This window comes from Thalassophryne amazonica, chromosome 23, assembly GCF_902500255.1.
Source record: "Thalassophryne amazonica chromosome 23, fThaAma1.1, whole genome shotgun sequence".
NCBI lineage: Eukaryota > Metazoa > Chordata > Actinopteri > Batrachoidiformes > Batrachoididae > Thalassophryne > Thalassophryne amazonica.
Genome location: NC_047125.1, coordinates 18,470,518 through 18,498,316, shown reverse-complemented (window position 1 = coordinate 18,498,316; position 27,799 = coordinate 18,470,518). Strand labels below are relative to the sequence as shown.

Sequence of the window (27,799 nt, the reverse complement as noted above, 5' to 3'; positions counted from 1 at the left end):
TGTTGCTCTGCAGCGACAGTCCTGGTTCTGCTTCATCTCCCCATTCATTATCTTCTCTCTGAAACAAAAGCTGCAGCATTTCAAAGATTGCTTGTATTTCAGATGCGCTGTAGAACCGCTCTTGCTTTTGAAATGATTCGTATATCTGTAAATCTTTATCTCTACATGCACAAATATCCAGCCCCTAGCAAAAACCTGTTTACAGAGAAGAATCAAAGGCCATTCAGGAAAGAAAATCACAACCTTATATCTGTGTTTAGCTTCCTTCATCTTAATTGGCATGAAGAGTACAATCAGATGAGGCACGGAATCGCACGCCACTTCAGGAGAGCGAGAAATAGAATTTACCAGCAAATCTTATGCCAAGGTGTTTTTTCCCCCTTATTTTTTTCCTTTTGTGGCAAGATTGCATTTTATTACACAGCTGAATTTACAATTGTAAAGACATGCAATAGCCTGCATATGTTAGACTGTGACTGAACATGGAATGGGTGCGAGGACACTTGTAAAAACCTGTTGTTTGAGTGTTTTATTTCTGCCGCAGCTCCCGGTGAGCTCCGCGTCACTCCCATGTTGCCTCTATATCACGGTCTGTGCAGTACCGGTCCATCTGGGCTCTTTGAGGTCAGTGCACACGCCACCTGCTCCGATCCGGTTTCGCCATGGCTTCTGGGTAGCATTTCTGGGCACACACATGGAGAGGCAGATGTATAGATTTAGCGGCACAAATGTCCACAGATACCCATAAGCACACAAATTAATGTCTTAGCGTACACATCGGGTGCACCCACAACAATGTGTACAGATTCAAATCAAAGTTTTTACAGGTTTCTGTGCAATTGTGTGTTTAATGAGACTCACTGTGTGCGGTTCACTAAGTTAGGAAGACAATTGCTACTTTCTTTCCATGCTCAGGTGGACATAATAGGCTTACAAAACTAAAAATTGGATTGGGGTTGGCATATTCCACGGGGTGACGTCTCTATTACAGGAATGCATTGTAAAACATTAACTTGGTTATTTCCTGGAAATATTGTAAAAAATAGAGATATACTTTTAGATATCACCTTTTTGACTATTAATTGTTAAACTTTTCAGACATAGTTGTTTTAAACGTGGCATAAATGACAATCTGTCATTAACAGTCTTCCTTCTGTCTGCATCCACACAATCTAACAGAAGACGCATTTTGTTTCAAATGTCCACAAAGCGTTTGTTGTTATTTGATTGACGTAGTGTTGCCTATACACGTCTTGTTAACACTGTATACATGAGTGATACTGTCACCTGTCCTTTTATTGCCTCTAGATGGACAAAGAAATACTTTACAAAAGCCTGGATTAGCATTTTTAAAAACACACAGACTTCACTTTGCATTCCTGTCTGGATCTAATGCAAAAAACGCAAAACAATTCCTTATTTTTATGTCAAGGAGAAACTGTAATTAAAAAAACTGTGATGTCACTGCAGTCACAAACCAATAATTACACTGACTATCTTAGCACTATAAACTGCTGCCCGAACAGAGTTTGTTGAAATTATAACTGTGTTTTCGTCCGTGTTTGATGTTTATTCCTTTGGCTGGGCTCAAACCTGGCTGGTAATAGCTTATTAAAAAGGTTTGTGTTGTGCAAAATCAGTTGTTACCGACTTTAATACAGTTCAAGATGAAACTCCCCACAATATTTAATATACACGAGGTGGCATGGCAAACAACGTCTTTCTTTTTAAACAGATGAAAGTGTTTGAGAGTTAGTGTTTCTTGCCGTGCACAAATCAAGATTTATACTTGATATTTTTATGCTAGCATGGTGTATTTGCCTCATGACAAGCCATGTTTAAGAAAATACAAACAGTAGTAGGTGTTACCAAATACAGTAGCATGTTTGACGGCATATGCTAATGGTAACCGCTAACTGGTGAACATATATGTGAATACTAATTATGGCTTGCATTAACTTCAACGCAATACATCAGTTGTTTCAGAATGAAATAAGCGCTTTCTGGGGCAGATGTGCAAAGTGGACTTGGTAAAGAATTTTTTTTTAAAAAACATGACAAATTAATGAGTTGTTCACACTCACAAATGTAGGAACGAGTATGGCCAATGTAGTTTGCCATGACAACAAGCACAATATTTTCAATTTTGTTGGCCAACTTTTAATTATATTAAGAGTAGTATTTTTACCAAACTAACGTTAGTCACCAGTTGTCTAAACAATTTTTTTTTTTTTAACTCCACATTATTATCCTTTGTTGCCAACTGCCCATACATTTAAAGCCTCTTGACTATATGGCTGGTGTCATCATGGCCACTTGCTTGGCAGCAACTAAATTTTGATGTTATATGCTGAATAGCCCCCCCAAAAAGCAACTTTTTAAAAACTGTTATAGTAATAACATGTGGGTAGATAACATGTCAAGTTTGAAAATGTAATTTTCCTGATCTGTCTGTGTTTTTATTTAAATCTAACATGTTGCTATGCTAAAATGATTCAAATTTTCTTGTTTTAGACACTAAAAATTGCTTATCATGTCTGATATTGTGTGATATTCCTATATTTTACCCTGTATAATGTGGGTATACATCCACAATGATATCCATGCATGACAACAGTGGTAAACAAAAACTGGCCGCAGCTAGCTTCTGAGGCTAGCACAGGGTTGATTTTAAAAACTAGTATGTTATAAAAGTACACTTCACTAGTCATTTCACGAACAAACATTATAAAGAAGGTTGCTGGCATTACATTGATGCTGTTTTCTAGCATGCTGTGGATTTTTGTAAACCACGGGATGACTGCCATGTTGACTGTAAATACTTACTTCCCAACACACAAAAAAACCCAGATCTCTCACAAATTAAGCAAATGTCAAAGTTGGCTTGTTTTGTCCAAAAAAAAAAAAACTTGTAATATGACTCTGTCTATCTTCCAGGCATTTATCAAATTGGAAACATTCCACAACTGGACCAGGACCACTTTGGATTTCTGCTTGGAAACGCTATGAACCAGAAGCAGAAGTACTTTTTTAATGTATTTAACAGAAATTAAACCCTAACCATAACCCAAAGCATTTCTGATTAAAATAATGTGCAAGTCTGTTGTGTTTAGAGACCCATTCTGATACCAGAAATGTGCAGCGCCCTTCCAGAACTGGTGGTCAGATGCTGTGTGATTAAAAAAATATATATATTTATATAAATTTGTCACGTAAAACATCTGAACTTGCACCTGTGACATTTCATATTGTGGAGTTATGAATTAGTTCCAGTTCAAGCAGGTTTTTTTACCATATGCTGTTCACTATACAGTGCCCTCCAAAAGTATTGGAATATGTTGTGCAAAAGTGTAATGACACAGACCCACAACAGGGAGCGCAAATGAATGGTCAATGGAAATAAAAAGTAACACTTTTAATGTTGTGAAATGTGCACAACGGATACAGATACAATTCAATACTACAGTCAATTATACAGTTGGTGTCGTGTGGGCAGGCTTGAGGATAGGAGACGCCTGTCCAGATAGGAGTCGGGACCCACACGATTTCCACCGCCAATGGATCTGGAACACACCGGAGCCACCAAGTCCCGAGTCATCAGGTGGCCACCGTCTCCATCTGTCAGATTGGGTACTGCTGGCAGGAAGCAGAAACAGTCAAGAGTGGGTGTGTGAGCACACACCCAGCAAACAGTCAGCAGAGTTCTGATAAAGGGGAGAAAACACCTCCACCTCCTGTTTCTCAACTCAGTGTTCGTGCAGAATCCAATGTCACACTAATTAATGTAGTAGTGAGGAGCGGGAACGCCAACTCCTCTCGACTGCCACAAACTCAGCCTCAAGCTGCGAGTGTACAAAGGATATATCTACAATCTCAGAACACAGATTAACAGCTTTTCGAGCTTAGAAGCAAAATACATTGCGACAATAAGCTTAGCTGATCAAAACACAAAGACGGCTGAGAGTTTACCTGAATACTTCAGATGATTTCTCGGCAGGGGTGTGGTGTCTTCACCAGGCTTTTATGGATGGCATGATGAGATGATGAGTGACAGCTGTCAGGGTTCCTGAAGCTCCTGGCGGCGAACTGCGCCCTCTGGTGCCTGAAGCCCGTCTACAGGCAGGGCGCCCTCTGGTGTTAGCCAGCAGTACCTCCTCTTCGGGCGACCCACACAACAGGATCCCCCCTCAATGGGCGCCTCCTGGCGCCCGACCAGGCTTGTTGGGGTTTCGGGTGTAGAAGTCGGCCAGGAGGGCCGGGTCCAGAATGAAGCTCCGCTTCACCCAGGAGCATTCCTCGGGTCCGTACCCCTCCCAGTCCACCAGATATTGGAACCCCCGGCCCTGTCGACGGACGTCCAGAAGCCTGCGGACGGTCCATGCAGGCTCTCCATCGATGATCCGGGCAGGAGGCAGCGCTGGTCCGGGAGTGCAGAGGTTGGAGGAGTGACATGGTTTTATCCGGGACACGTGAAAGACTGGATGTGTCCGCAGTGAAGCTGGCAGCCTCAGCTTCACTGCGGCTGGACTGAGGACTTTGATGATAGGGAAAGGTCCGATGTATCTGTCCTTCAGTTTGTGGGAGTCCACCTGCAGAGGGATGTTCTTAGTTGACAGCCAAACCTCCTGCCCGGGCTGGTATGCAGGGGCCGGCCGGGGAATGCCGGCGGTCTGCATGGTCCTTAGCCCTCGTCCGGGCCTTCAGAAGGGCAGAGCGGACAGTGCGCCACACCCGACGGCATCTCCTGAGGTGGGCCTGGACCGAGGGGACCTCAACCTCTCCCCCCACGGCTGGAAACAATGGGGGCTGGTACCCCAAACACGCCTCAAAGGGGGAGAGGCCGGTGGCAGACGTGACCTGACTGTTATGGGCGTATTCGATCCAGGCCAGGTGTTGACTCCAGGCCATCGGGTGTGCGGAGGTGACACACCGCAGGGCCTGCTCCAGGTCTTGGTTCGTCCGCTCTGCCTATCCATTGGTCTGAGGGTGGTACCCGGATGAGAGGCTCACGGTGGCCCCCAGCTCCCTACAGAAACTGCTCCAGACTTGCGAGGAGAACTGGGGACCACGATCCGAGACAATGTTCGTGGGGATACCATGCAGACGCACGACGTGGTGGACCAGGAGGTCTGCAGTGTCCTGGGCCGTCGGGAGCTTCGGGAGGGCCACGAAGTGGGCCGCCTTGGAGAACCGGTCCACTATCGTCAGGATGGTCATCATACCCTGGGACGTAGGGAGACCCATGACGAAGTCCAGGCCTATGTGGGACCAGGGGCGACGAGGCACCGGCAGCAGCTGGAGGAGTCCTTGGGCCTTCTTATGATCAGCCTTGCCCCTGGCACAGGTGGTGCAGGCCTGGACGTACTCCCGGACGTCGGTCTCCATCGTCGCCCACCAGAAGCGCTGCTGGACCACTGCCATGGTTCTACGCACCCCTGGGTGACAGGAGAGCTTTGAACCATGACAGAAGTCCAAGACCACAGCCCTGGCCTCTGGTGGGATATACAGCCGGTTCTCAGGTCCATCTCCGGGGTCCGCGTGTCGTGTCAGGGCCTTCCGGACGGTCTTCTCCACGTCCCAGGTGAGGGTGGCGACGACAGTGGACTCGGGGATGATGGTGTCCGGTGGATCCGACAGCTCTCGCCTGACTTCCTCTTCATGCACCCGGAACAGTGCATCGGACTGTTGGTTTTTAGTCCCGGGGCGATACGTGATCTGGAAGTCAAACTGACCAAAGAACAGTGACCAACGGGCTTGCCTGGAGTTCAGACACTTGGCGGTCCGGATGTATTCCAGGTTCCGATGGTCCATGAAAACTGTGAAGGGAACCGTGGCTCCCTCCAGAAGGTGTCTCCACTACTCAAGAGCCTCTTTCACTGCCAGAAGTTCCCGATTGCCGACGTCATAGTTCCTCTCAGCCAGGGTCAACCTGCGGGAATAGTAGGCACAAGGATGAAGTACCTTATCGGACTCCCCACTCTGGGACAGCACGGCTCCTATCCCTGAGTCAGAGGCATCCACTTCGACAATAAACTGGCGATCAGGGTTAGGCTGCACCAGAACTGGTGCAGTCGAGAACCGACGTTTCAACTCCTTAAATGCAGCTTCGCACCGATCCGACCAGGTGAAGGAGACTTTAGTGGAGGTCAGGGCTGTCAGGGGGCTAACAACCTGACTGTAGCCCTTAATGAACCTCCGATAGAAGTTTGCAAGTTTAGCCCTGCTCGTGTCCATAGCTTCGTCAGCAGGAGGAGCTGTCACCTCACAGAGGGCTTTGGCAGTGGAGCGGGGGGACGACGACATCCGTTCGGACCCGGAAGGAAGAGGGACGGCTCGTGCCCGGCCACGCCCTTCGCCTCGCTCCCGGCGATGTTCTTCTAGTCGTTTGTCTAGCCGTATAACTAGATCGACAAGCCCGTCTAAATCCCGTGGCTCATCCTTCGCCAGCAAATGCTCCTTCAGGACTGGAGACAGTCCGCTTACGAAGGCGGCGCGGAGCACAACATTATTCCAGCCGGACCTCGCTGCCGCGATGTGGAAGTCGACTGCATATTCGGCTGCGCTCCGACGCCCTGTCTCATCGACAGCAGCACGTTCAAAGCGGTCTCGCCTCTGTTGGAGTGATCAAACACTTGTTTGAACTCCCGCACAAACCCAGTGTATGTAGTAAGGAGCCGTGAGTTCTGCTCCCAAAGTGCCGTAGCCCACGCGCGTGCCTCTCCTCGAAGCAGGTTTACCACATAAGCCACCCTGCTAGCATCAGACGCGTACATGACCGGACGCTGTGAAAAGACAAGCGAACACTGGGGCACAAATGAACGGTCAATGGAAATAAAAAGTAACACTTTTAATGTTGTGAAATGTGCACAACGGATACAGATACAATTCAACACTACAGTCAGTTATACAGTTGGTGTCGTGTGAGCAGGCTCGAGGATAGGAGACGCCTGTCCAGATAGGAGTCGAGACCCACACGATTTCCACTGCCAACGGATCTGGAACACACCGGAGCCGCCAAGTCCCGAGTCATCAGGTGGCCACCGTCTCCATCTGTCAGATCGGGTACTGCTGGCAGGAAGCAGAAACAGTCAAGAGTGGGTGTGTGAGCACACACCCAGTAAACAGTCAGCAGAGTTCTGATAAAGGGGAGAAAACACCTCCACCTCCTGTTTCTCAACTCAGTGTTCGTGCAGAATCCAATGTCACACTAATTAATGTAGTAGTGAGGAGCGGGAACGCCAACTCCTCTCGACTGCCACAAACTCATCCTCAAGCTGCGAGGGTACAAAGGATATATCTACAAACTCAGAACACAGATTAACAGCTTTTCGAGCTTAGAAGCAAAATACATTGCGACAGTAAGCTTAGCTGATCAAAACACAAAGACGGCTGAGAGTTTACCTGAATACTTCAGATGATTTCTCGGCAGGGGTGTGGTGTCTTCTCCAGGCTTTTATGGATGGCATGATGAGATGATGAGTGACAGCTGTCAGGGTTCCTGAAGCTCCTGGCGGCGAACTGCACCCTCTGGTGCCTGAAGCCCGTCTACAGGCAGGGCGCCCTCTGGTGTCGGCCAGCAGTACCTCCTCTTCGGGCGACCCACACAACAGGAATACTTGGTATTTCACACATTTTTATTTGTTTATTCCATTTCAAATACAAAAAAATCCAAATTTTTAAGATTATCTTCCTTAACCTCAAACTGAAAGCAAATCTCTACAACTTGATATAAATTAATTAAAAATATAAAAGCCAAGATGATGGGTTGCATAAGTAATGGAAGTCTTTGGTATAATGCCTGTAAATAATCAGTTTTATTGCCAGTTTTCTTCAGACATGTCAGGGGATGGATACATGAGCATTTTCAAGTCAATGAATATGTCTTGGATTTTATTTACATCAATTATGAAGACATACGAGGTCTGTCCATAAAGTATCGTACCTTTTTATTTTTTTTTAAACTATATGGATTTCGTTCATATGTTTTTACGTCAGACATGCTTGAACCCTCGTGCGCATGCGTGAGTTTTTCCACGCCTGTCGGTGACGTCATTCGCCTGTGAGCACGCCTTGTGGAAGGAGTGGTCCCGCCCCCTCGTCGGATTTTCATTGTCTGGAAATGGCGGAATGAAAAGGACTTTTTTTCCATCAGAATTTTTTCAGAAGCTGTTAAAGACTGGCACCTAGAACCCATTCGCAAAATTGATCTGACTTTCAGTGAAAATTTTACGGGCTTCACAGAGAATAAGGACTTTAACTACAGCTTTAAGGACCCCTTTAAGGACGGTCGGTGCGCCGCGAGCTGCGACGATGCGGCACAAACCACTGGATCATTTCTAAGCTGATGGCTCTGTGGATACGAGACCGTCGTGTGCTCTTTCTCTGGTTATCACAAGACCGGACATCAGCCATTTTCTGGCAGATTTCACTTTTAACAAGAGATTTTGTCATGGAAAGCCGCGCGGAGGCTTCGCGCATCACGACCGATTCGCTGATGAATCGAGACAAAGGAACACCTCCGTTTCGGAGTGTTAGAGGACAAGTTGGGACATGTCTATCTCGGCTTTCAGTGCTTACCAGTCGAGTGAGTATAAAAGAACTTGTGGAGAGCTGGACTTGTCCTCTAGGTGCCAATCTCTAACAGCTTCTGAAAAAATTCTGATGGAAAAAAAGTCCTTTTCATTCCGCCATTTCCAGACAATGAAAATCCAACGATGGGGGCGGGACCACTCCTTCCACAAGGCGTGCTCACAGGCGAATGACGTCACCGACAGGCGTGGAGAAAAACTCACGCATGCGCACGAGGGTTCAAGCATGTCTGACGTAAAAACACTATGAATGAAATCATATAGTTTTAAAAAAAAATAAAAAGGACCGTTAATTTATGGACAGGCCCACATACAAACAGTGTGGTAAATCTGCATGGAGTAGGCAGTTCTACAAAAACTGAATAACTGTGCAAGAAAGAGAAGAATGAGGAAAGCCACCCAGACACCCAGGACAACCCAGAAGAGTTACAGGCTTCTCTGGCTGTAATTGGAGAAATTGTGCATAGTGCATGTTTTGAATTTTGTATCTCCAGTTATACAGCTTCATGATGAAGAGGTATAGAGGAGGGTTTACTAAAAGAAGACCTGAAAGTTCAGCTACTATTTGCGAGAAGGTACATCTTAAATGCAAGCCTTGATTTGATGTTTTGGTGAGAGAAAATCCTCCTCTATACCACCATTGGTGCTGACCGAAAGTCCTTCTCCATGGTTACTCCGAACTCCTCCCACACCTGCCGTTTTGCCTTCCTCACAGCAGAAGGAAGGCAAGACACAACAGGCCTGTTGGTACCTTGCAGCTGCCTCCAGAGTCCTCCGAGATAACATATCCCGGAAGTACTCCTTTCTTAGTTGGACGGCTTCCCTGACCACCGGTGTCCACCACGGTGTTCGAGGGGTGCCATCCCTTGAGGCACCTAAGACCTTCAGGCCACGGGTCCCTTCTGTGGCTTCAGCAATGGAAGCTTTGACCATTGCCCATTCTGAATCAATGCCTCCACCTCCACAAGGACTCCAAAAAAGCTCCACGGAGGTCTTAGTTGAAGACCTGTTGGACAGTGGCCTCCTCCAGATGTTCCCAGTTCACCCGCAGTATCCGTTTTGGCTTACCAGCTTTGTCCAAAGTCCTCCTCCACCCTCTGATCCAACTCTCCACCAGATGGTGATCAGTTGAGAGCTCTGCCCCCTCTCTTCACCCGAGTGTCCATAACATACCGCCTCAGATCAGACGATACGATCACAAAATCAATCATCGACCTTCAGCATAGGGTGCTCTGGTACCATGTACACTTATGAGCATCCTTATGTTCGTACATGATGTTTGTTATGGACAGTCCATGACTAGCACAGAAGTCCAACAACAAACGACTGCTCGGGTTTAGATCAGGGAACCTTTCCTCCCAATCTCACCTCTCTAGGTGTCTGTCATTGCCCACATGTACGCTGAAGTTCCCCAGCAGAACAATGGAGCCCATGGAGACCCATACAGGACTCCATTCAGGAACACTCCAAACTGCTGTTTGGTGCATGTGCACAAACAACAGTCAGAGTCCCCCCCTCCCCCGCCACCAGAAGGCACAGGGAGGTGACCCTCTCCTCTCCCGGGTTAAACTCCAATGTCGCGGTGCTTAGCCAGGGCTCGTGAGTATCCCCACGCCCGCCCTGTGCCTCACACCCCAGGCAACTCCAGAGAAGAATAAGGTCCAACTACTATCAAGGAGAGTGGAGGCGAGGTCCAGCAGATCTAACTGTAGCGATCCACCTCAAGCACAAGCTCTGGCTCCTTCCCACACAGCGAGGTGACGTTTCACACCCTCCAGAACTAGCCTCTGCCATCTGGGTTTGGTCTATCGAGGCCCTCGTCTTTCACCGTCACCCATTGGACAGTGCACCCACATCCAGCGGTTCCCCCTGTGGATGGTGAGCCTACTGGGTGGAGATGGAAAGTCCACGTTGCCTGTTAGGGCTGTGCCTGACCGGGCTCCGTGGCAAGCCCGGCCACCACGTGCTCGTGGATGAGCCTTCCTTCCAAGCCTGGCTCCAGGCAGAGGCCCCAGGCTTCCTCTGGGCTGGGTCACGTTTCCTCTTCCCCGTTTTTTCATGGGGTCATTGTAACATATTACATTTATACAGAAATAAGATCTTTCAGACAGTTTTCGGCCATCTTGGTTTATTTGTTCAAGCAAGCAGCCAGCTGACATCACACTGCCTTTCTTTACTCTAAATGGCAGTCACCATACCATTCCCAACATCCTTCACACAGATCGGGGAAAGCCTCCATGTGATGTATAATGTCACTATCAAATGTAGCACGTTATTGCATGAATTTCTACCCATCAGGGGTCAAAATTCTAAATTGTTTGCAGACTGAACAAAGTTTGAGCGCATTGGCGCATCCTATTATGGAATCTCTTATTTAAATGCTAAGGAATAATCTATAGTAATGCCAAAAAAAAAAAGACTTAAATCTTAAAAATCCAAGAGGCTGTACATCTTTAAATGTAAATGATTTGTACATTACAAGAGCTTTGTATCGTAAAGTTGCAGGTTGCTCTGCAAAGTATTGACTTTTTTAAATGTATTTCTTTTACAGTATTATTTGGCTTTTGTGTGTGTGCGCAATGAACAGATATGTTGGAAAAAGCAGCACTTACGTCCTGCAGGTTGATTTTTGCTCATTTTATGATGACATGGTATATCCAGACAGGACTCTCAGACGGACCTTTTTTTTTTTTTTTTTGCACTTCACTATGTGCGCATCCAGACCCCGCCTGCCTCCTGCGCGTCACTGGCAGAGTAGTGTGGACGCGGAGTCACTCCCTGCCTACTTTTAATAGCTTTGTCATGTGATGGAAAGCAGTTGTAAGACAGGTGCCCTCGGTTCATTCTCGGCGAGGGGCAGCAGTCGCCTGAGCGAGCGCGAGTGGGAAGAGCGTGTGGATTTCTTTTTTTTTTTTTTTTTTTTTTTGCTTTTTTTTTTCTTTTGTACCCTCATCTTTTTTTAGTTTTGCTTTTTTTTCCTCTTTTTTTTTCTTTTTCTTTTTTTTTTTTAGTTTTTTTGGGGACTGTGCCTGGATGGCGTGGGACAGGTGTAACCAGGACGCGGTGTGGACAGAATTAGAGGTGAGCGCGCGTAAATACTGACTTCTTTATCATCTTTCCACTCCCGTGGACTGTCTTTCCTCCCCCCACCCCTCCTGCTTCTCCTTGGAGCGATGGACAGCGCTGATTATCCCACACAGTTTTGTCTCTTCTCTCATTTTTGCTGCTGCTGCTGTATGGCGCGCGCGTCTGGACGCGTTTGAGGATGCGGTGGATTTTCCACACGGGAATATGTGTCACACGGAGGGACTGAGCGGAATCTCCCCTTTTTTTCTTCACTCCATTTAACGATGTGTTTGTCGTAATCTGGACTATTTGTTCCTTTTTTGTTTGAGTCAAACTGCCGGATATCTTTCCAGCGCGCTCTGGTGCCCAGAAGGTTTCACGCCAAAAATGTCTCAAAGTCAGGTATTTTGTCTGATTACTATCTCTCTGCTGCGCTGCGCATGTTTTCCCATGCTTGTGTGCGTTGTGCTGGAGCATCATAAAAGCACTGGGGCACGTTCGCGTGCCAACATCCCGGCGAGGAGCAATAACGCATCCAGGCAACTTGATCGTTACGCGTCTGCACCATTTTCCCGCCTTGTGCGCGTTAATCGATTGGACTTTTGTGTCTTATTTTGCAATAAAAACACACTTCATAGATATTCATCCCGTGTGCGCGTTTAGTTCCACCTGGATGTGTCTGTGTAGCGCTTATCCAAGCCGATCTGACTGCAGTCTCGCTGCGTTTTCCTGCTGCGTAATGAGCGCTTGATCGAACGAAAGCTCCCCTAGTTAAAAATAAAGTCAGCATCCGTTACTCCCGACACATTAAAGGGATTGTCTGAATTCAGATGCGCTGATATGGATTTTAAAATGCAGGATTCAGAGGATGCATTTGGATGGGATAGCAGTGCCAATCATGATGCGTTTTTCTCCCGAAAATATCCTAAACACGCATGCAGTTTTGCACCCAAAACTAAACAGTGCCTAAATCAGTGGTGCTCCCTGAGTATCTGCCTGGTGGCGCTGTTCCAGGAATGACCAAGAAGTCTTCAAGATGAGCACTCAGTAGATCCCAGTTTTGAAATTCAGATGATCAAAGACAGATGAACTGTGACACTAGTGTCTGAGTGCCTTCTCCTACTTGGCAAAGCACCCTTCTCCCAGCTTTGCCCCATGGAACCGGAGTCTCATTCCTCGACCTGGGGCCAAATAGCTCAAGGCTTTGCCAGAGGATCTTATCTTGAAGTGTTGTCAACAAAATTAGGAGCTTCCATGCTGTTAGACAGCAAGCAAGCAGATGTTTAACGATGATACTGAAACTTGGACTGGCATGTAGGCATGTGGACAGGCATAGACTCCTGAGTTGATTTTGGCTGGACAGCTCATCCAAGTTGTTCATTTGCATTTGCCTGGTTTGTGCTTGCAGGGAGATGATTTCTCCAGTTTAAATGCTGATTTTGCTAAATAAGGTTGCTAATCTGCACATTAACTTCCTGACACCTTTTCACATTATCGGGAAGCGTGAGTTCCAGTACATGCCCTTCAGCTGCATCCTAAGCTAAGGTCAAGGCTTGTTCTGGACAACACAGCGTGGGCTAGGAGTGAAGAACAGTGTGTCAGAAGCTGTAACTTTGTAGCAGCAGTGCTCAGGGAGTGATGGTGAGAGGACACAATGTACAGAAAGTTGGACCCATGCAGGGGAGGTAACAGGTTGTAAAGCACTCAAAGATTGTGTTGGTAACCAGAAGAGTGTAATAAAGAGGGAGCAAACCAGTTATACAGGTTTCTTTCCATGGTCTGCACTTCACTGATTTTCTTGTGACCATCTTTGTTTTATTTTGTCCTCCAGTGTGCTGCCTGGTCGGTGAAGACCAGCCCCTCTGCCCAGACCTCCCTGAACTTGACCTCTCAGAACTGGACGTCAGCGACCTTGATGCCGACAGCTTTCTCGGTGGCCTCAAATGGTACAGCGACCAATCGGAGATCATTTCTACGCAGTATGGCAATGAGGCATCGAATGTATTTGAGGTAAAAAAAGCGCTTTGGTTTATTCTTAATTGCAGTATTTATGACTTGTGACTTGGAATTCTGCTGGTCGAGGGCATCTTTGGATGTATTTTGTAATGGGTTTGGCTCCTCCTCTATTGGTCAGGAGTAAAACACGCCCTACCAAACTGCTATCACAATCTTGAAAGCAAACCAAACAAACTGTCCAACCGCCACCAGTTTACAAACATAGTTTAACTTTGTTCCTACGTACGAAATTTGAGAACATAACTCATGATAAGCCCAGGTGGACCTTTGTCCCCTCATTTGGATCCTGGCCATGGCAGTGGACATGCTGTGTTGTATACCCCAGCTGAGATTCAAGCAGTATAGCACATATGTAACAGCAATAAACTCTGGACTTGGTAGCAGTATTACACAATACTTCTCAAAGGTTGGCGTGTAAACCCTCCATATCCTTCCCAGACTCCTCTATCACCTCCTATCCATCATTTTCAATCCTATTTTTTGTGTTCTGAAAGTGATAAAATCCACAGAGGGTGAAGATCTGTCCAGGGCCATGGCATCGTTGATCAATACAAGGCATTGTGAATGCCACAGATAGACGAGAAAGGCAGATATCGGATGTTTTGGGTCACATCAGTGTGTGATGGCGGTTTGTGTGCTGCCTACAGCCGTGTCATGTACTCCAGTTTTCCAGCGCTCTGCTGTGGCGGTGGGGGGTGTGACGTCCTTAGTGGGTATATGCAGGCAGCAGTTGAATAAGAGGCCAGAATTCTTTCCACAGTTGACCACCCGTACCCCGCAACCCTACACACCCACCGTTTCCACCTCTTTCAGTGTCATAGACCGACCACTGTGGAACCCCCACCTCCCCTCCCCCTTAGCTCAAACACACGTGAAGGGAGGCCTTAAGTGTCGGCTGGTGTGACCGTGGCTCCTCTGTCGTCTGAGACTGATATGGCCGGCAGCCATTGGGTGACTCTGGGGGCAGATAAAAATACCAAGCAGGATGTGTTTTTTTTTTTTGTTCCCTTTTTTTTTTTTTATACACAATGGAACTCAGCACCCTGGCGATGGGATTGAGCTCCAAGCAAGAAGTCGATCTTCCAGTGAAAGCGGGTGATGTTTTTCGATACCTGACAAACACAGCAGCGATTGTGTTATTCTGAGGACGTGCAAAGTCTTCTAATGAAGCTGTAATACATTCCGTGATGAGGGATTTCTCATCTCTCTCTCTCTCTCTTCCCTCTCCGGCTCCCCTCGCTCCTCTCTCTCTCTCTCTCCTCTCCATCTTTGGAAAGTTTCAAGTCACCATATGCACTGCTCAGTTCATCATATGGCAGGACCCAGCTAATCCAACTTAATCTGATGGGGGAAAGCTTGCTGCTCAGCAAAGATCAGAAAACTGGGGACTGCAGCTGTACTTCTTGCAGCCCTTGATTGGCCTCTGCATAAGCCAGACAAGCAATCATAAGTTCACCTTTAGAGAAGGAAAGTAAGAAACAGGATTTTAAATCAAGGGCTTAAGTAATGCAAAAGCAACATATATGCTGGTGCACCTATAGGCTCTGCACTGACTGTACACCAGAGGGCGCACATCAACTGAAACATAGCAAAATGTTTTTACGTCATTTGTTTGTGTTGAGTCTCCATTGATCCATTTTGATATTGAATAATGTTTCAAAATGTAGCTTTGGCAAAGGTTTCAAAAATGTTTCAGAAAAGTGTTTTGAGGTAGCCACTAATTTGCAGGTACAGACGATAAGTTGGTGTCATCCACAATCTCACATTCTATCCTTTCTTTAATTCCAGTTTTATTTTCCTATTCAATTGAGTATTTCTTCCGTATTGCTGATGTAGATGGCATCACATTTCTCCCCGTGGTTGCTAACTTAAATTGTTAGCTGATCAGAGTGCATGCCCACGGTTTAGGATGCAGGCAAAACATCATGCGAGTTAAGCCTCGGATGTTCACAATTTTCTGCAATTATCCATTGTCCACCAGGTGGCAGACACATCTATAGGATATGACATTCGCAAAACAAAGTTGTATTTTCGATCAATCTGTGGCACCAGACTTTTTTCTCCCAGATGCAGTGTTGTTTGTTCTTGTATGTTCTTTTCACTTGGTGGGTTACATGATGATTGCATTTGTTGTTTTGGAGTTATCGTCCACTCAAAGGTGAACTAACTCACTCAATCACTCATCTGGATTTTTTTTCTGTTAAAGCCTTATGCTGTTACAAGCACAAGAAAAAAAAAAACTTGTTTTTATCGACCTTCCACCAATAATATTCTGTGACTGTGCATGTAAACACTCCTCCACTTATCATCCCAGTTTAACTGGAAAATTGCTTGTGTTTAGATTTGTGATGCATGTCACAGAAAGTCCAATATTTGCTTCCACTGTCCTTTGTGGTTGAGTGGCAGATCCTTCCCATTTAAAGTGACGTCACACAAATAGAACTGAAAATGTTAAGATTGCATTCCTGCACTATTCATTGATATTTTTAGGTAAAAAATAATTTCAAACACACCTGTTGACCTTGATGAAGCGCACAGTAATTCAGCCGCAGTCGGAAACTGTTTTCATGTTTCAGAAAGTGCAAAAGCTACATGTACGTTTATGAGCCTTAGGGTACAGTGCAAAACAAAATCGTTTACCGATTACGTAAGCGAATGTCAATAAACAAGTCATGTCTAAGGGTTGTTCTAAGTCCCCAAGTAGCACAAGGTCTTAGATCACAAGCTTTCTGTCCCCAACTGGCCTTTTGCTCTATTCTCTGCCACTGTCCAAAGTGTCCCTGACATGAATGTGGGAGAATGATCTCCTCGCTGCTTGACTGTAGAAACATAGACACACAAACACACGTGTATGGCAGCTATCGCTTCTGGCGCAGTGTTTGGACACCCCTCTTCAAAAACGGCCCGACCGTGAATGCTCCCATTCTATTTTTGGCTGCAGTTGTTAAGGGGTGGTTACTCCAAATAATTTCCCAATGTACTGCCAAAGATAATGGCACAGAAGTGTGACCCAGTGCCTTCAACTGCAAAGTCGAGGATCGAATTTCGTGTCTCGCGTCGGTCAGTTGATTCAAACTTGTTTCACTGGTTTTGGCATTTGCAGATTCCATTGTGGCAGTAACATTACGATGCTGCATGGTTACAGCACATATAAGGCGGAATCATCACACAGGAATTGTACCAGTGTAATGTTGTCAGTGTGAATAATTATTTGGTACTATAATGTTTCTTTTTTTTTTTTTTTTTGGCTGGTCCCATTTGTTCAAGGTCACCAGAGCAGACCCATGTGGATTTTGTATATGTTTATACCCTTCCTAGTACAATCCAGATCTACACGGACAAATAATCTTATGTGCATGCTTAAAATGATGCGACTCAGACTCAATGATGACGTACTTACTGTAGGATTCTTAGCCAATCGATGTCTGTCCTGTTCGGATCAAGGTGGCATCCTCACATTTCACAATCGAAACCCGAGCTTGGATCCAGACCCTGTTTATAGTGGCAGAAAGTAGGGCTGGATAATCAAGACTATGTGCATATTTGAATACATTTTTGCTCAAGTACTAGCTCAGTTTCAAGCAAAAAAAAAAAAAAAAAGTTACTCAGCCAAGGTAACTGGCTTAGAAAAGTACTATGCACACTGGGGTGTTTATAATTTAATCATTACTTAGAAATCTGAATACATTTTTTTGCTTTTAAAAATCCCTTGCTCAAGTCTATCCCCCTTTCTACCATCGACTTGTTAGCTTGCTAAGATAACTAGAAAAGCCATTGTAGCCATTAGACTAGCTGGATTGAGCGTTACACATCTGAATGTATTCATTTATTCTGATAATAGGCAATGAGTTACATGTCAACAATTTGGCTTGGTCGGACACTACAGGTTGATTGCTACTCAGATACTTAACATTATGTGCTGGCAAACTCTCATTTTGTAGTAACATGGCAAGTAGCTAAGTAAAGTAGCTTGTGGAAGCATTTCAGCTCTTGAGATAGCTGCTACACAGACAGCAAGCTAACATTTTCTTGAAGGGAATGTATTTATACACTCATAAAATTTGATTATAAACTTTTTTGGTTTTGGGTTATTTTACATTCTGTGTGGTGATTTTATGAATTTTGATTGTGTGGCAAGCTGGCATCGGCATGATTGGGTGTCAAGCTCATCTGTGTATGCTAACACTTAACCAAACCTGAATTCAGTGTAACATGTGCACCAGTTATTCAAACAAATATAGAATTCACTGTTTGTAGAAACTTGCACTGAAATGATTTAAAATCCACTCAGAAAATTGGCCACCGCAATGCTGGCACAAGCTCCCCTAAGACGCTAACACTTGTTGTGAGTTGAGTCAGTCTATGTGATTATGCAAGAAATTGGCACAGTCTACCTCCTGAAACGTTATTGCTGCTGCACCTATCTACAGATACGCCAGTGATAGATCGACAGATGGGACAGAGAGACAAGGACGGAAAGACAATTGAGAGAAAGTGAAACAAAAGGAGGCATGGAGATGTATAGCAAAGGCTAACAGATGACAAGGCCAAGTCAGACATTGAGACAGATGGGTAGTGAAACAAAAATATAGGATGGGAGCAGCTTGGACTTGAGCCAGACCAAATCATAGCCTGTGGATTTAAAGTAAAAGGTTGGGGGGGCTTTTCGGGTAGTAAAATATTATGGTAAGGCTTAAGGCATTACTCCAGTATTGTGTTGGGAAATGCTGCGTGGGAGTGCCCATGCTAGCAGGAAGTAATGGCATCAGACTTTGAAAAAAAGGCACCGCACCACTTTTGCCTTGCTTGTTGGGAGTTTTTTTTTTTCCGAGACAGATGCTCCGGTGATTACCCATAAATAACGGCGGATTAGATTGATTGTGTGATCTTTAGAAGGCTTTGAGGAAACATGTTGAGCATGCTGTGATAAAATGTTTTGCACAATGGAGCCTCTTCGTTTCTCTATGTACATATGTAAGTGTTGCGGTTGAAAACCCAAAGCGTCTGAATTAGGACCCTAATTGCAAAGAACAGACTGTGATAAAAGGAATAACAATTTATTGGTAAATAATGAATTGTGCAGTGGGTGGTAGTCGCTGAAACAAGCACTGGAGAGCAGAAGCACAACAGGAGCTCAGAGCTGGATTGCAAGTCCAGGTCGTAGCGAGAGCCAGAGAGATTGTAACAAGGAACCATGAACGGTTAGACTGGTCCAGGCAGCCACCACGGAGCTGACAGTCAGCAGGTGATCTGAGGAAAGACAGTAGAACAGATAGTCCAGTCTAGGAGTCGAAGGAACCGAAGAAAACGGAAAGGACGCCAGGTACCCTGCAGGTAAACTGACTCTCTGGCGTTTGATCAGTGGAAAAGCCAGGGTGTAATACAGGTGCTGCTGATGAGGAACAGGTGAGCTCAATCACCCTCCATGACGTGGCGCCTGGAAGACACAGGAGGGGAGGGGGGGAGAGAGCAGACAAAGACAGCACAACATGTAAGCATAGATTATCCAAACGTGCTTGATGCTGACAGGTCCCTCAAAACCTCCTCCGAGATGAAATATCAACAGTCTAGCGTGCAAAACACGTGGCAGGCGCCCCTATATGCAGAGGAATAGGGGTATGATTCCTTACCCAGAGTACAAGCGGGAGCAAACGAAGCATTTGTATGCTTTTAGGTCCGTTCTTGTACTTTTCCTTCTGAGTGTGCAGCTGTGGCCCTTATTGTCAGCGTTCCTACACTCCGCCTAATGCTGGCACGTTGGTTTTGCAAATTTATGCTGACATTCAAGCGTTGCGCAACCCGCACCAGTTCACCGCTCTGGCAACGAGTGTATGGATTATCATATCCCACTGATTTCCTCCTCAAGTGAGTCTCATTAGAGTGCACTGCGCTGCCTTTGTCTTCAGTTTTATTTGTGCCATCTGATGGAAGATGTCCTCCATCACGTCAAACTGGGGGCTTAGGCGCGCGTGCGGGAACTGAGGCGATGTTTGAAAATACACAAATGAGAAGTTGGCACAGATGTACACAGAAGCAGATTGTCCAAAACTCATGTCGTCTCGGAGCCGTCTTGTCAGATCCACTCCAGAACAAGACTCCTCATTCCAGCTAACCCCACTCTGTGCCATGCCTCCTCCCGTCTTTCCTGCCTCGCATCTCTTGTTCCAGAGCATTTGTTGCTGGCTGATGGGAATTTGGAAGCTGCGGCACCTAAACAAATATATCGGGCCTCTAGACTGTCCCTTCTGGTGAGGAAAACGGGATGTGGAGGGGGGGGATGCAGGGAGCAGTGGAGGCATGATGCAGCCAAGACAGCAACAGTCCCCACCAGGGAATGTTTGGAAAAAGAGCAGGGGAACATCTTTTGGTGTGGATGCACAAACACAACCGCGCATTCCCAGTGGGCTGCTGCTGCTGATTGAGCTACAGTTTGTGTCCCTGCCCAGCTGATCCCCTGTCCCCAGTGGATACCCGTTTGTGTAACCTACACAACGATCAGATAGCGGCCCCTTTTCCTGGCGAGACACAACACTTCATCGCTTCTCCGGTTGTCGGAGACGTTTGTGTGCGGGGTTGGAATGACTATTTTATCACAGAGGGTAATCTCTGCTAAGAGCCTTTCAGGGCTGTTTCACTTTAACCTGACCAAAACACTAAGCCAATAATCCAGCTGCCCCCCCCCCCCCCCCCCCCCCCCCCCCCACACACACACACACAACAGCATGTTACTGCAATGCTGCGCGATAAACCAGCTTCCTTTGTATTATTTAGTTGTGTACACTTATAGGCAGTGGAATCCTGGAATGCTTTTACACCGTTTCCCCCAGTGCACGGAAGAGAGACGGAGCATGAAAGACTGACAGCGGAAGACATATGAGAGAGTAAAGATTTTGCATGTTTTTGTTTTGGGTGTGTGTTGCAAAGCGCGCTGTGGCGATGTACCGCGCCAAAGGTTCAAATTTGCTGAACTTCATTTGCGGGTCATTATACGCACAGCGAGTGAGTGTTGAGTCGGACGATGCAGGAGGAGCTATTGCTAATGATGTGAATTATCCATAATGGAGCACGTCACTATGCAACAGTGCCCGTGCGCAAAATGTCTTGGAGGAGTTCTGTACTCTTTGTTTTGTGTTATGTCATTTTTGAGTTATTCCAACAAAAATGCAACTGAATAAAAGTTGAAAATTGCATTGCTGTTCGGCAAACTGGAGCTCTTCCAGTGATTTTGTATACATGCTTTGTTGCACTGTGCTACATTGCATTATGGGTAATGGCAAAACATGGCATTCAAAAAACGGCAACAGTGTTTTATCTTCTTCAAAATGAACACGTGGGGAAATGTCATCTTTAAAGATAAGCTAACAAGGCATTTAGTTTAAAAGTCATGTTAAATAAAGCTAATGTTGTAATGCTAATGACATGGCTAATAATGCTAAGCCTGTTAGCTAAGCGGAATAAATGTATCGCGGTATAGACAGCCGTGAGGTGTTACAGATCAATGTGATGGTGCAGACAGAGCTGGAGAGTGCAACGCGGAAAATGATGAAAAGCCATGAGTGCCGGCTATTCTGCAATCCTGTGACATATGTCACATAAGTCTAAAACGAGCCCTTTCTAGACTACATTAAGTCTAGAGCAGGAGTGTTTCAATATGCACACTGTTGAAACTTTAGCTATATTTAAATGTGAGATCTCTATTAAAGCACAATATAAAACATTTAAAACAAAATAATAAAAATATGGCAGACAAGATGGATGAGCAAGGCAGAGATTAATGTGTTCTAACAATAACTGGCTCATTTTTTTTCTTTCTGTTCAATATACCATTATTTAAAAAGATAATGTTACATTAACAGAATTTTTGACTGTGTGTGGAACAAATTTAAGGTTTTTTGTTTGTTTGTTTCTTTATTGTTATTTAAAATAAATAGGATTTGGAGACACTAAATGAAATCTAAGGATTTTTTTGTTGGTGAATGATGAGTTGGGTAGAAAATGATCACAGGTGACAATCATCATGAAATCTGTTCATTTAAGTGTTTTATTTGCTGCAGTTCTGTAATGCACTTCTAAAAAAAACTCTACTTTTCTCCACATGAGGATCTATTTATGAGCACTTTGTCATCCATGCAGAAAAAAAATCTTTCCATTCTAACTCAGTTTTCTGATGTGCATTGCATGCTCACAGCCACAGTGAAGCATTTTAAATCAGCACAGCTGTCAAAAAGTTCAAGAGGCTCTGCTGATGCATAAGCGACTCACTGTTGCTTGTGTGATTCACTCACTGGCCAATCAGGAGATCTTGAACCAGTAAAAGCAAATGCTTGGCTTTTTTTTTTAAATATAAATTCTGATACATATTTTTATTAGTAGACATTTGGTAATTTCAGAAAACATTCCCATTTCAGTACGCTTCCAGGACAAAACTTACATATCTATAGTAACAAACACAACAGTCATTAAAATAAAACTGGGAGACAAATAAAATAAATTATTTTTGCTCAGGAGGTTTTGTTCCCCAAGTTCTATTGGCTGCCCAAATCTGCTCTTGGAGGACTCATGCCCTGCTTTTATTTTCACTCTACCAAGGCTAATTATTCCGACAGGTGTGTTCAGCCAATGAGGAGCTTGGAAAACACGAGAATCAAATAATAAAGTGTGAGTAAAGCAGGTAGATGAGAAAACAAATGCAGGACAGGTCCTGCTCAGTGGGTGTGTCTGTCAGTGCAAGCAGGAGTCACTAATAGATTTTTGTGACATATGTCACGTAAGTCAACATTCAGCCCTTTTAGACCTAGATTTCACATGTATGAGCAAAGTTTTTATATATGCAACCATAAAATGGTGAGATATTGATGATGTTTAACTTGAACCCATGAACTGTGAGGGGAGATATAATTGAGTTTGCAAGTTATGACCCCTTTAAAATTATGTATATATATATATATATATATATATATATATATATATATGTGTGTGTGTGTGTGTGTTAGACCTGTTCAAAATGTCGAATGTTACAAAATCTTTTGGGCCACATGTTGTTTTTGTTCCACTAATAAAACAAAAGATCTGTGCCAAATTTTATTGTAATCGGACATTGTTTAGGGGCAACAATTTTCCCCAAACAATCAATGTAGTAATCCAGTAATTCCAGTCATGTTCTCCTCCGGGTGACCAATCAACCACCACTTTTTTGTGATTAGAAGCCATCACATACCCGTACAAGAAAAACAACGGCATCAGAGTCTCCTCCCGTTAGGGTGACGTTGCCTTGCCAGCCGAGGGACAGGAAAATGTCTCACTCTGGTGGACCTCTCAATCTTATCTGATTGAGTTCAAATTTGGTCTGCACCTATAAAACTCCAAGTGGAACAAAAACAACATGTGGCCCGAAGTCTCTCGCAACTTTTATTTTTTCCATTATATAACACGAACAGCCCTATTGTGTGTGTATATAAAATTTTGATGAGCACACAAAAATATTTTTGCTCTTTATTTGCAGCATTTCAGATGTAAAAGTAATAAATACATAAATTTAAACTGAAAAATTGTAAGAAACATCATATTTAAAAAAAAAATCATGAATCATCACATCCTGAATAAAACTGTTGCATGTAACTGACATATCTGGACCTCAAAACGGTCACTTTTTTGGTCTATACTGATGACTTGTTTGTTATATTTTAACTTAAGCCATATTGAATACCTTGTAATGAAAAGTGCAATTTAAATTAAAAATCAATTTGCTCAGCTTGCATGTTAACCGTCTCTTCCTGAAAACCATTTTTCTGCCTGGCTGAACCTCTTGACGATCAGTTGGATTGCGTAACTTGATGGGCGGGTTGGGAAGGGATTTTGATTGCAAGATACTTGTCATCAAGTGGTCAATGGACATTGATCGTTCTGCATTTGGCAGACATTTCAAAGTGTAGCGCCGGCTGCAGGTGTGTTTAATACGGTAAGCATTGACGGCTATCCAGAGCAAAAGGCGGTGTCATCAAAATTCCAGAGAGAGAATAAATCCCAGATTAAAATAAAATACAGCTCAACAATTAAACTGTAAAAGTTTTTAATGTGCATGTCTCCCTTTAAAAACAGACCTGCTAAATCACACAGTGCTTTAAGAAATAGCCTGTAACGCTAAATCTTATTTATTTATTTATTTTGCATGTCCAGTAGGCCTCCTTGTGTGCATTAATCAGGTTTTGTCATATGTACTCTCTTTCTGATCTGCAGTGTTTCACACTGACTTGCTGTTAAAACGATGTTAAACAATGTATTTTTGGTTGAAGCTTTACAATGCAATGCTTTGATGTAGTGACACATTTCCAGTTTTATAGTAAAGTTCTGTTGTTGCTTTTTAAAATTTTTCTTTTTACATCCGCCAAGGACGTAATAAAATCATCGGCGTTTATTTATTTGTCTGTCCGTCTCTTAGCAGGATTACGTCAAAACTACTGCATGGATTTTGACGAAATTTTCACCACAGATACAGTAGTGTTCAGAATAATAGTAGTGCTATGTGACTAAAAAGATTAATCCAGGTTTTGAGTATATTTCTTATTGTTACATGGGAAACAAGGTACCAGTAGATTCTCACAAATCCAACAAGACCAAGCATTCATGATATGCACACTCTTAAGGCTATGAAATTGGGCTATTAGTAAAAAAAAAAAAAAAAGTAGAAAAGGGGGTGTTCACAATAATAGTAGTGTGGCATTCAGTCAGTGAGTTCATCAATTTTGTGGAACAAACAGGTGTGAATCAGGTGTCCCCTATTTAAGGATGAAGCCAGCACCTGTTGAACATGCTTTTCCTCTTTGAAAGCCTGAGGAAAATGGGACGTTCAAGACATTGTTCAGAAGAACAGCGTAGTTTGATTAAAAAGTTGATTGGAGAGAGGAAAACTTATACGCAGGTGCAAAAAAATTATAGGCTGTTCATCTACAATGATCTCCAATGCTTTAAAATGGACAAAAAAACCAGAGACGCGTGGAAGAAAACAGAAAACAACCATCAGAATGGATAGAAAAATAACCAGAATGGCAAAGGCTCACCTATTGATCAGCTCCAGGATGATCAAAGACAGTCTGGAGTTACCTGTAAGTGCTGTGACAGTTAGAAGACACCTGTGTGAAGCTAATTTATTTGCAAGAATCTCCCGCAAAGTCCCTCTGTTAAATAAAAGACGTGCAGAAGAGGTTACAATTTGCCAAAGAACACATCAACTGGCCTAAAGACAAAATGGAGGAATATTTTGTGGACTGATGAGAGTAAAATTGTTCTTTTTGGGACCAAGGGCTGCAGACAGTTTGTGAGACGACCCCCAAACTCTGAATTTAAGCCACAGTTCACAGTGAAGACAGTGAAGCATGGTGGTGCAAGCATCATGATATGGGTATGTTTCTCCTACTATGGTGTTGGACCTATATATCGCATACCAGGTATCATGGATCAGTTTGGATATGTCAAAATACTTGAAGAGGTCATGTTGCCTTATGCTGAAGAGGACATGCCCTTGACATGGGTGTTTCAACAAGACAATGACCCCAAGCACACTAGTAACCAAGCAAAATCTTGGTTCCAAACCAACAAAATTAATGCCTAGCAGATGTGAAGAAATCATGAAAAACTGTGGTTATACAACTAAATACTAGTTTAGTGATTCACAGGATTGCTAAAAAAGCAGTTTGAACATAATAGTTTTGAGTTTGTAGCGTCAACAGCAGATGCTACCATTATTGTGAACACCCCCTTTTCTACTTTTTTTTTTTTTTTTTTTACTAATAGCCCAATTTCATAGCCTTAAGAGTGTGCATATCATGAATGCTTGGTCTTGTTGGATTTGTGAGAATCTACTGAATCTACTGGTACCTTGTTTCCCATGTAACATAAGAAATATACTCAAAACCTGTATTAATCTTTTTAGTCACATAGCACTACTATTATTCTGAACACTACTGTAGATATTATTGGCCGTGGAAGACTCCGTTAATTTTTGGAGGTGATTTGGATTCTGGATCAGGATTTCAATTTGTATGGTTCATTTTGTCTGATTTTGAGGATTACGTCAAAACAACTTAACAGATTTTCACCAAATTTTTACCACACATTGGTGTTAGGCCTTGGAAGACTCAGAAGATTTAATTTTGGGGGTGAGCTGGATCCATATCTGGATTCTGGATTAGGATTTCACTTTGCAGACTTTTAAGGATTACGTCATAACTACTTAACAGATTTTCACCACATTTTTACCACACATTGGTGTTAGGCCTTGGAAGACTCAGAAGATTTAATTTTTGGGGTGATCTGGATCCAGATCCAAATTCTGGATTAGGATTTCACTTTGCAGACTTTAAAGGATTACATCATAACTAAACACATTTCACTAAATTTTTACCACACATTGGTGTTAGGCCTTGGAAGACTCAGAAGATTTAATTTTGGGGGTGATCTGGATTAGGATTTCACTTTGCAGACTTTTAAGGATTATGTCATAACTACTTAACAGATTTTCACAAAATGTTTACCACACATTGGTGTTAGGCCTTGGAAGACTCAGAAGATTTAATTTTGGGGGTGATCTGGATCCGGATCTGGATTCTGGATTAGGATTTCACTCTGCACACTTTTAAAGATTACGTCATAACTACTTAACAAATTTTCACCAAATTTTTACCACATGTTGGTGTTAGGCCTTGGAAGACTCGGAAGATTAAATTTTGTAGGTGAGCTTGATCCAGATCCGGATTCTGGATTAGGATTTCACTTTGTAGACTTTTAAGGATTACGTCAAAACTACTTCATGGATACGACATCACAATGTAAAACCAAGATCAGGAAGAAAAGTCAGGATCACAAAGTGAATTACATATCTGTTGTTTTGAGTCCTCGTCAACCCTTGGCGGACGTCAGAAATCTCGGACTACTCTTGTTTTTCATTAAAATTATTCGTATTGCTAGCAGTAACTCGAATTAAGCCTCAGTCTGGTGCCCACTTGGGTTGCTGCTGCTTGTTAAGTAAAATTACTGCTATTACTTGTAGTTAACAAAGGGGTATAGTTTACCTTTGGTTAAGCAAACAGTAATAATGACGTATAGCTCAGTAGACAGGGTCTCCAAACATTTTGTTGTGTTGAGTTTGTTGTCTTATTGTATTTGTACAGATACCATTGTTTATCATTTACAAAAACTGCAATATGATCAATGTATTTGGAGAAAAGTAACATACGATGTGTGTTTAGAAGCCATGACTAAAACACTGTAAAAGTCTGAATGCGTATTCTTGTCAGCGGAACCCTTCAGCTACTTACGCCACTCACATGATGAAATTCCTGTTAGCTTTGCACTGGTGCGCGTGGAGCAGTCACATTAATTGAATGCATGTTGTCAATACCTGATAGACAAAGTATGAACACTTTGTCTATCAGGTATTGACAGGGGAGGTCATGGTCTACTGGTTAAGGCATTGGGCTTGAGACCAGAAGTTCCTCGGTTCAAATCCCAGCCTGACTGGAAAATCACTTAGGGCCCTTGGGCAAGGTCTTTAATCCCCTATTGCTCCTGGTGTAGTGAGTGCCTTATATGGCAGCACCCTGACATTGGGGTGAATGTGAGGCTTTGAGTGTCTGATGCAGATGGAAAAACGCTATAGAAATGCAGTGTAATTTACTTTGACACAAGACATGATGTCAGTACGTCAGTTGTATCAACTTGTGCATTGGTCTACAAGTGGTTAGTGCACTTGTTTCCAAAATGGAAGGTTCACGGTTCAAAACCACCCATGCCATGTTCAACATCTGGACTTGCATCAGGAAAATGGAGAACAAATCAACATGATGGATCTGCTCTAGCAACCACAAACAAAAATAAAATGCCTGTTTTATGAACTTAAATGCATAATTGTTGGTTTTTCCATCTCACCACAAGTTCAGAAAGGTACTTCGGCCAACTTGTAGAGCAGGTAGGAGTCGGGCTACTCATAATTAGATTCCTGGTCATGGTATCTGTCTGTGTCATTGGACAAGACACTTCATGTCCACTGTCTTAGCCCATCCATGGCTGGGGAAGCAGCCTCTGTCAGAATGGAATCCCATCCAGGGAAAAATCATGGACTCTCATCCGCTTAA

At 43.9% G+C, this 27,799-nt stretch overlaps 1 protein-coding gene across 1 annotated transcript in view; it reads left to right on the top strand.

Annotated features, from left to right (window-relative positions):
* Positions 1 to 11,606: 11,606 nt before the first annotated feature.
* Positions 11,607 to 27,799, top strand: part of ppargc1a (peroxisome proliferator-activated receptor gamma, coactivator 1 alpha) — a 54,705-nt gene continuing 38,512 nt past the window's right edge. The window contains exons 1-2 of the mRNA XM_034164168.1: positions 11,607 to 11,679; positions 13,486 to 13,664. Coding sequence (XP_034020059.1) covers positions 11,622 to 11,679; positions 13,486 to 13,664 — 237 coding nt within the window. The 5' untranslated portion in view covers positions 11,607 to 11,621. The remainder of the gene's footprint in view (positions 11,680 to 13,485; positions 13,665 to 27,799) is intronic.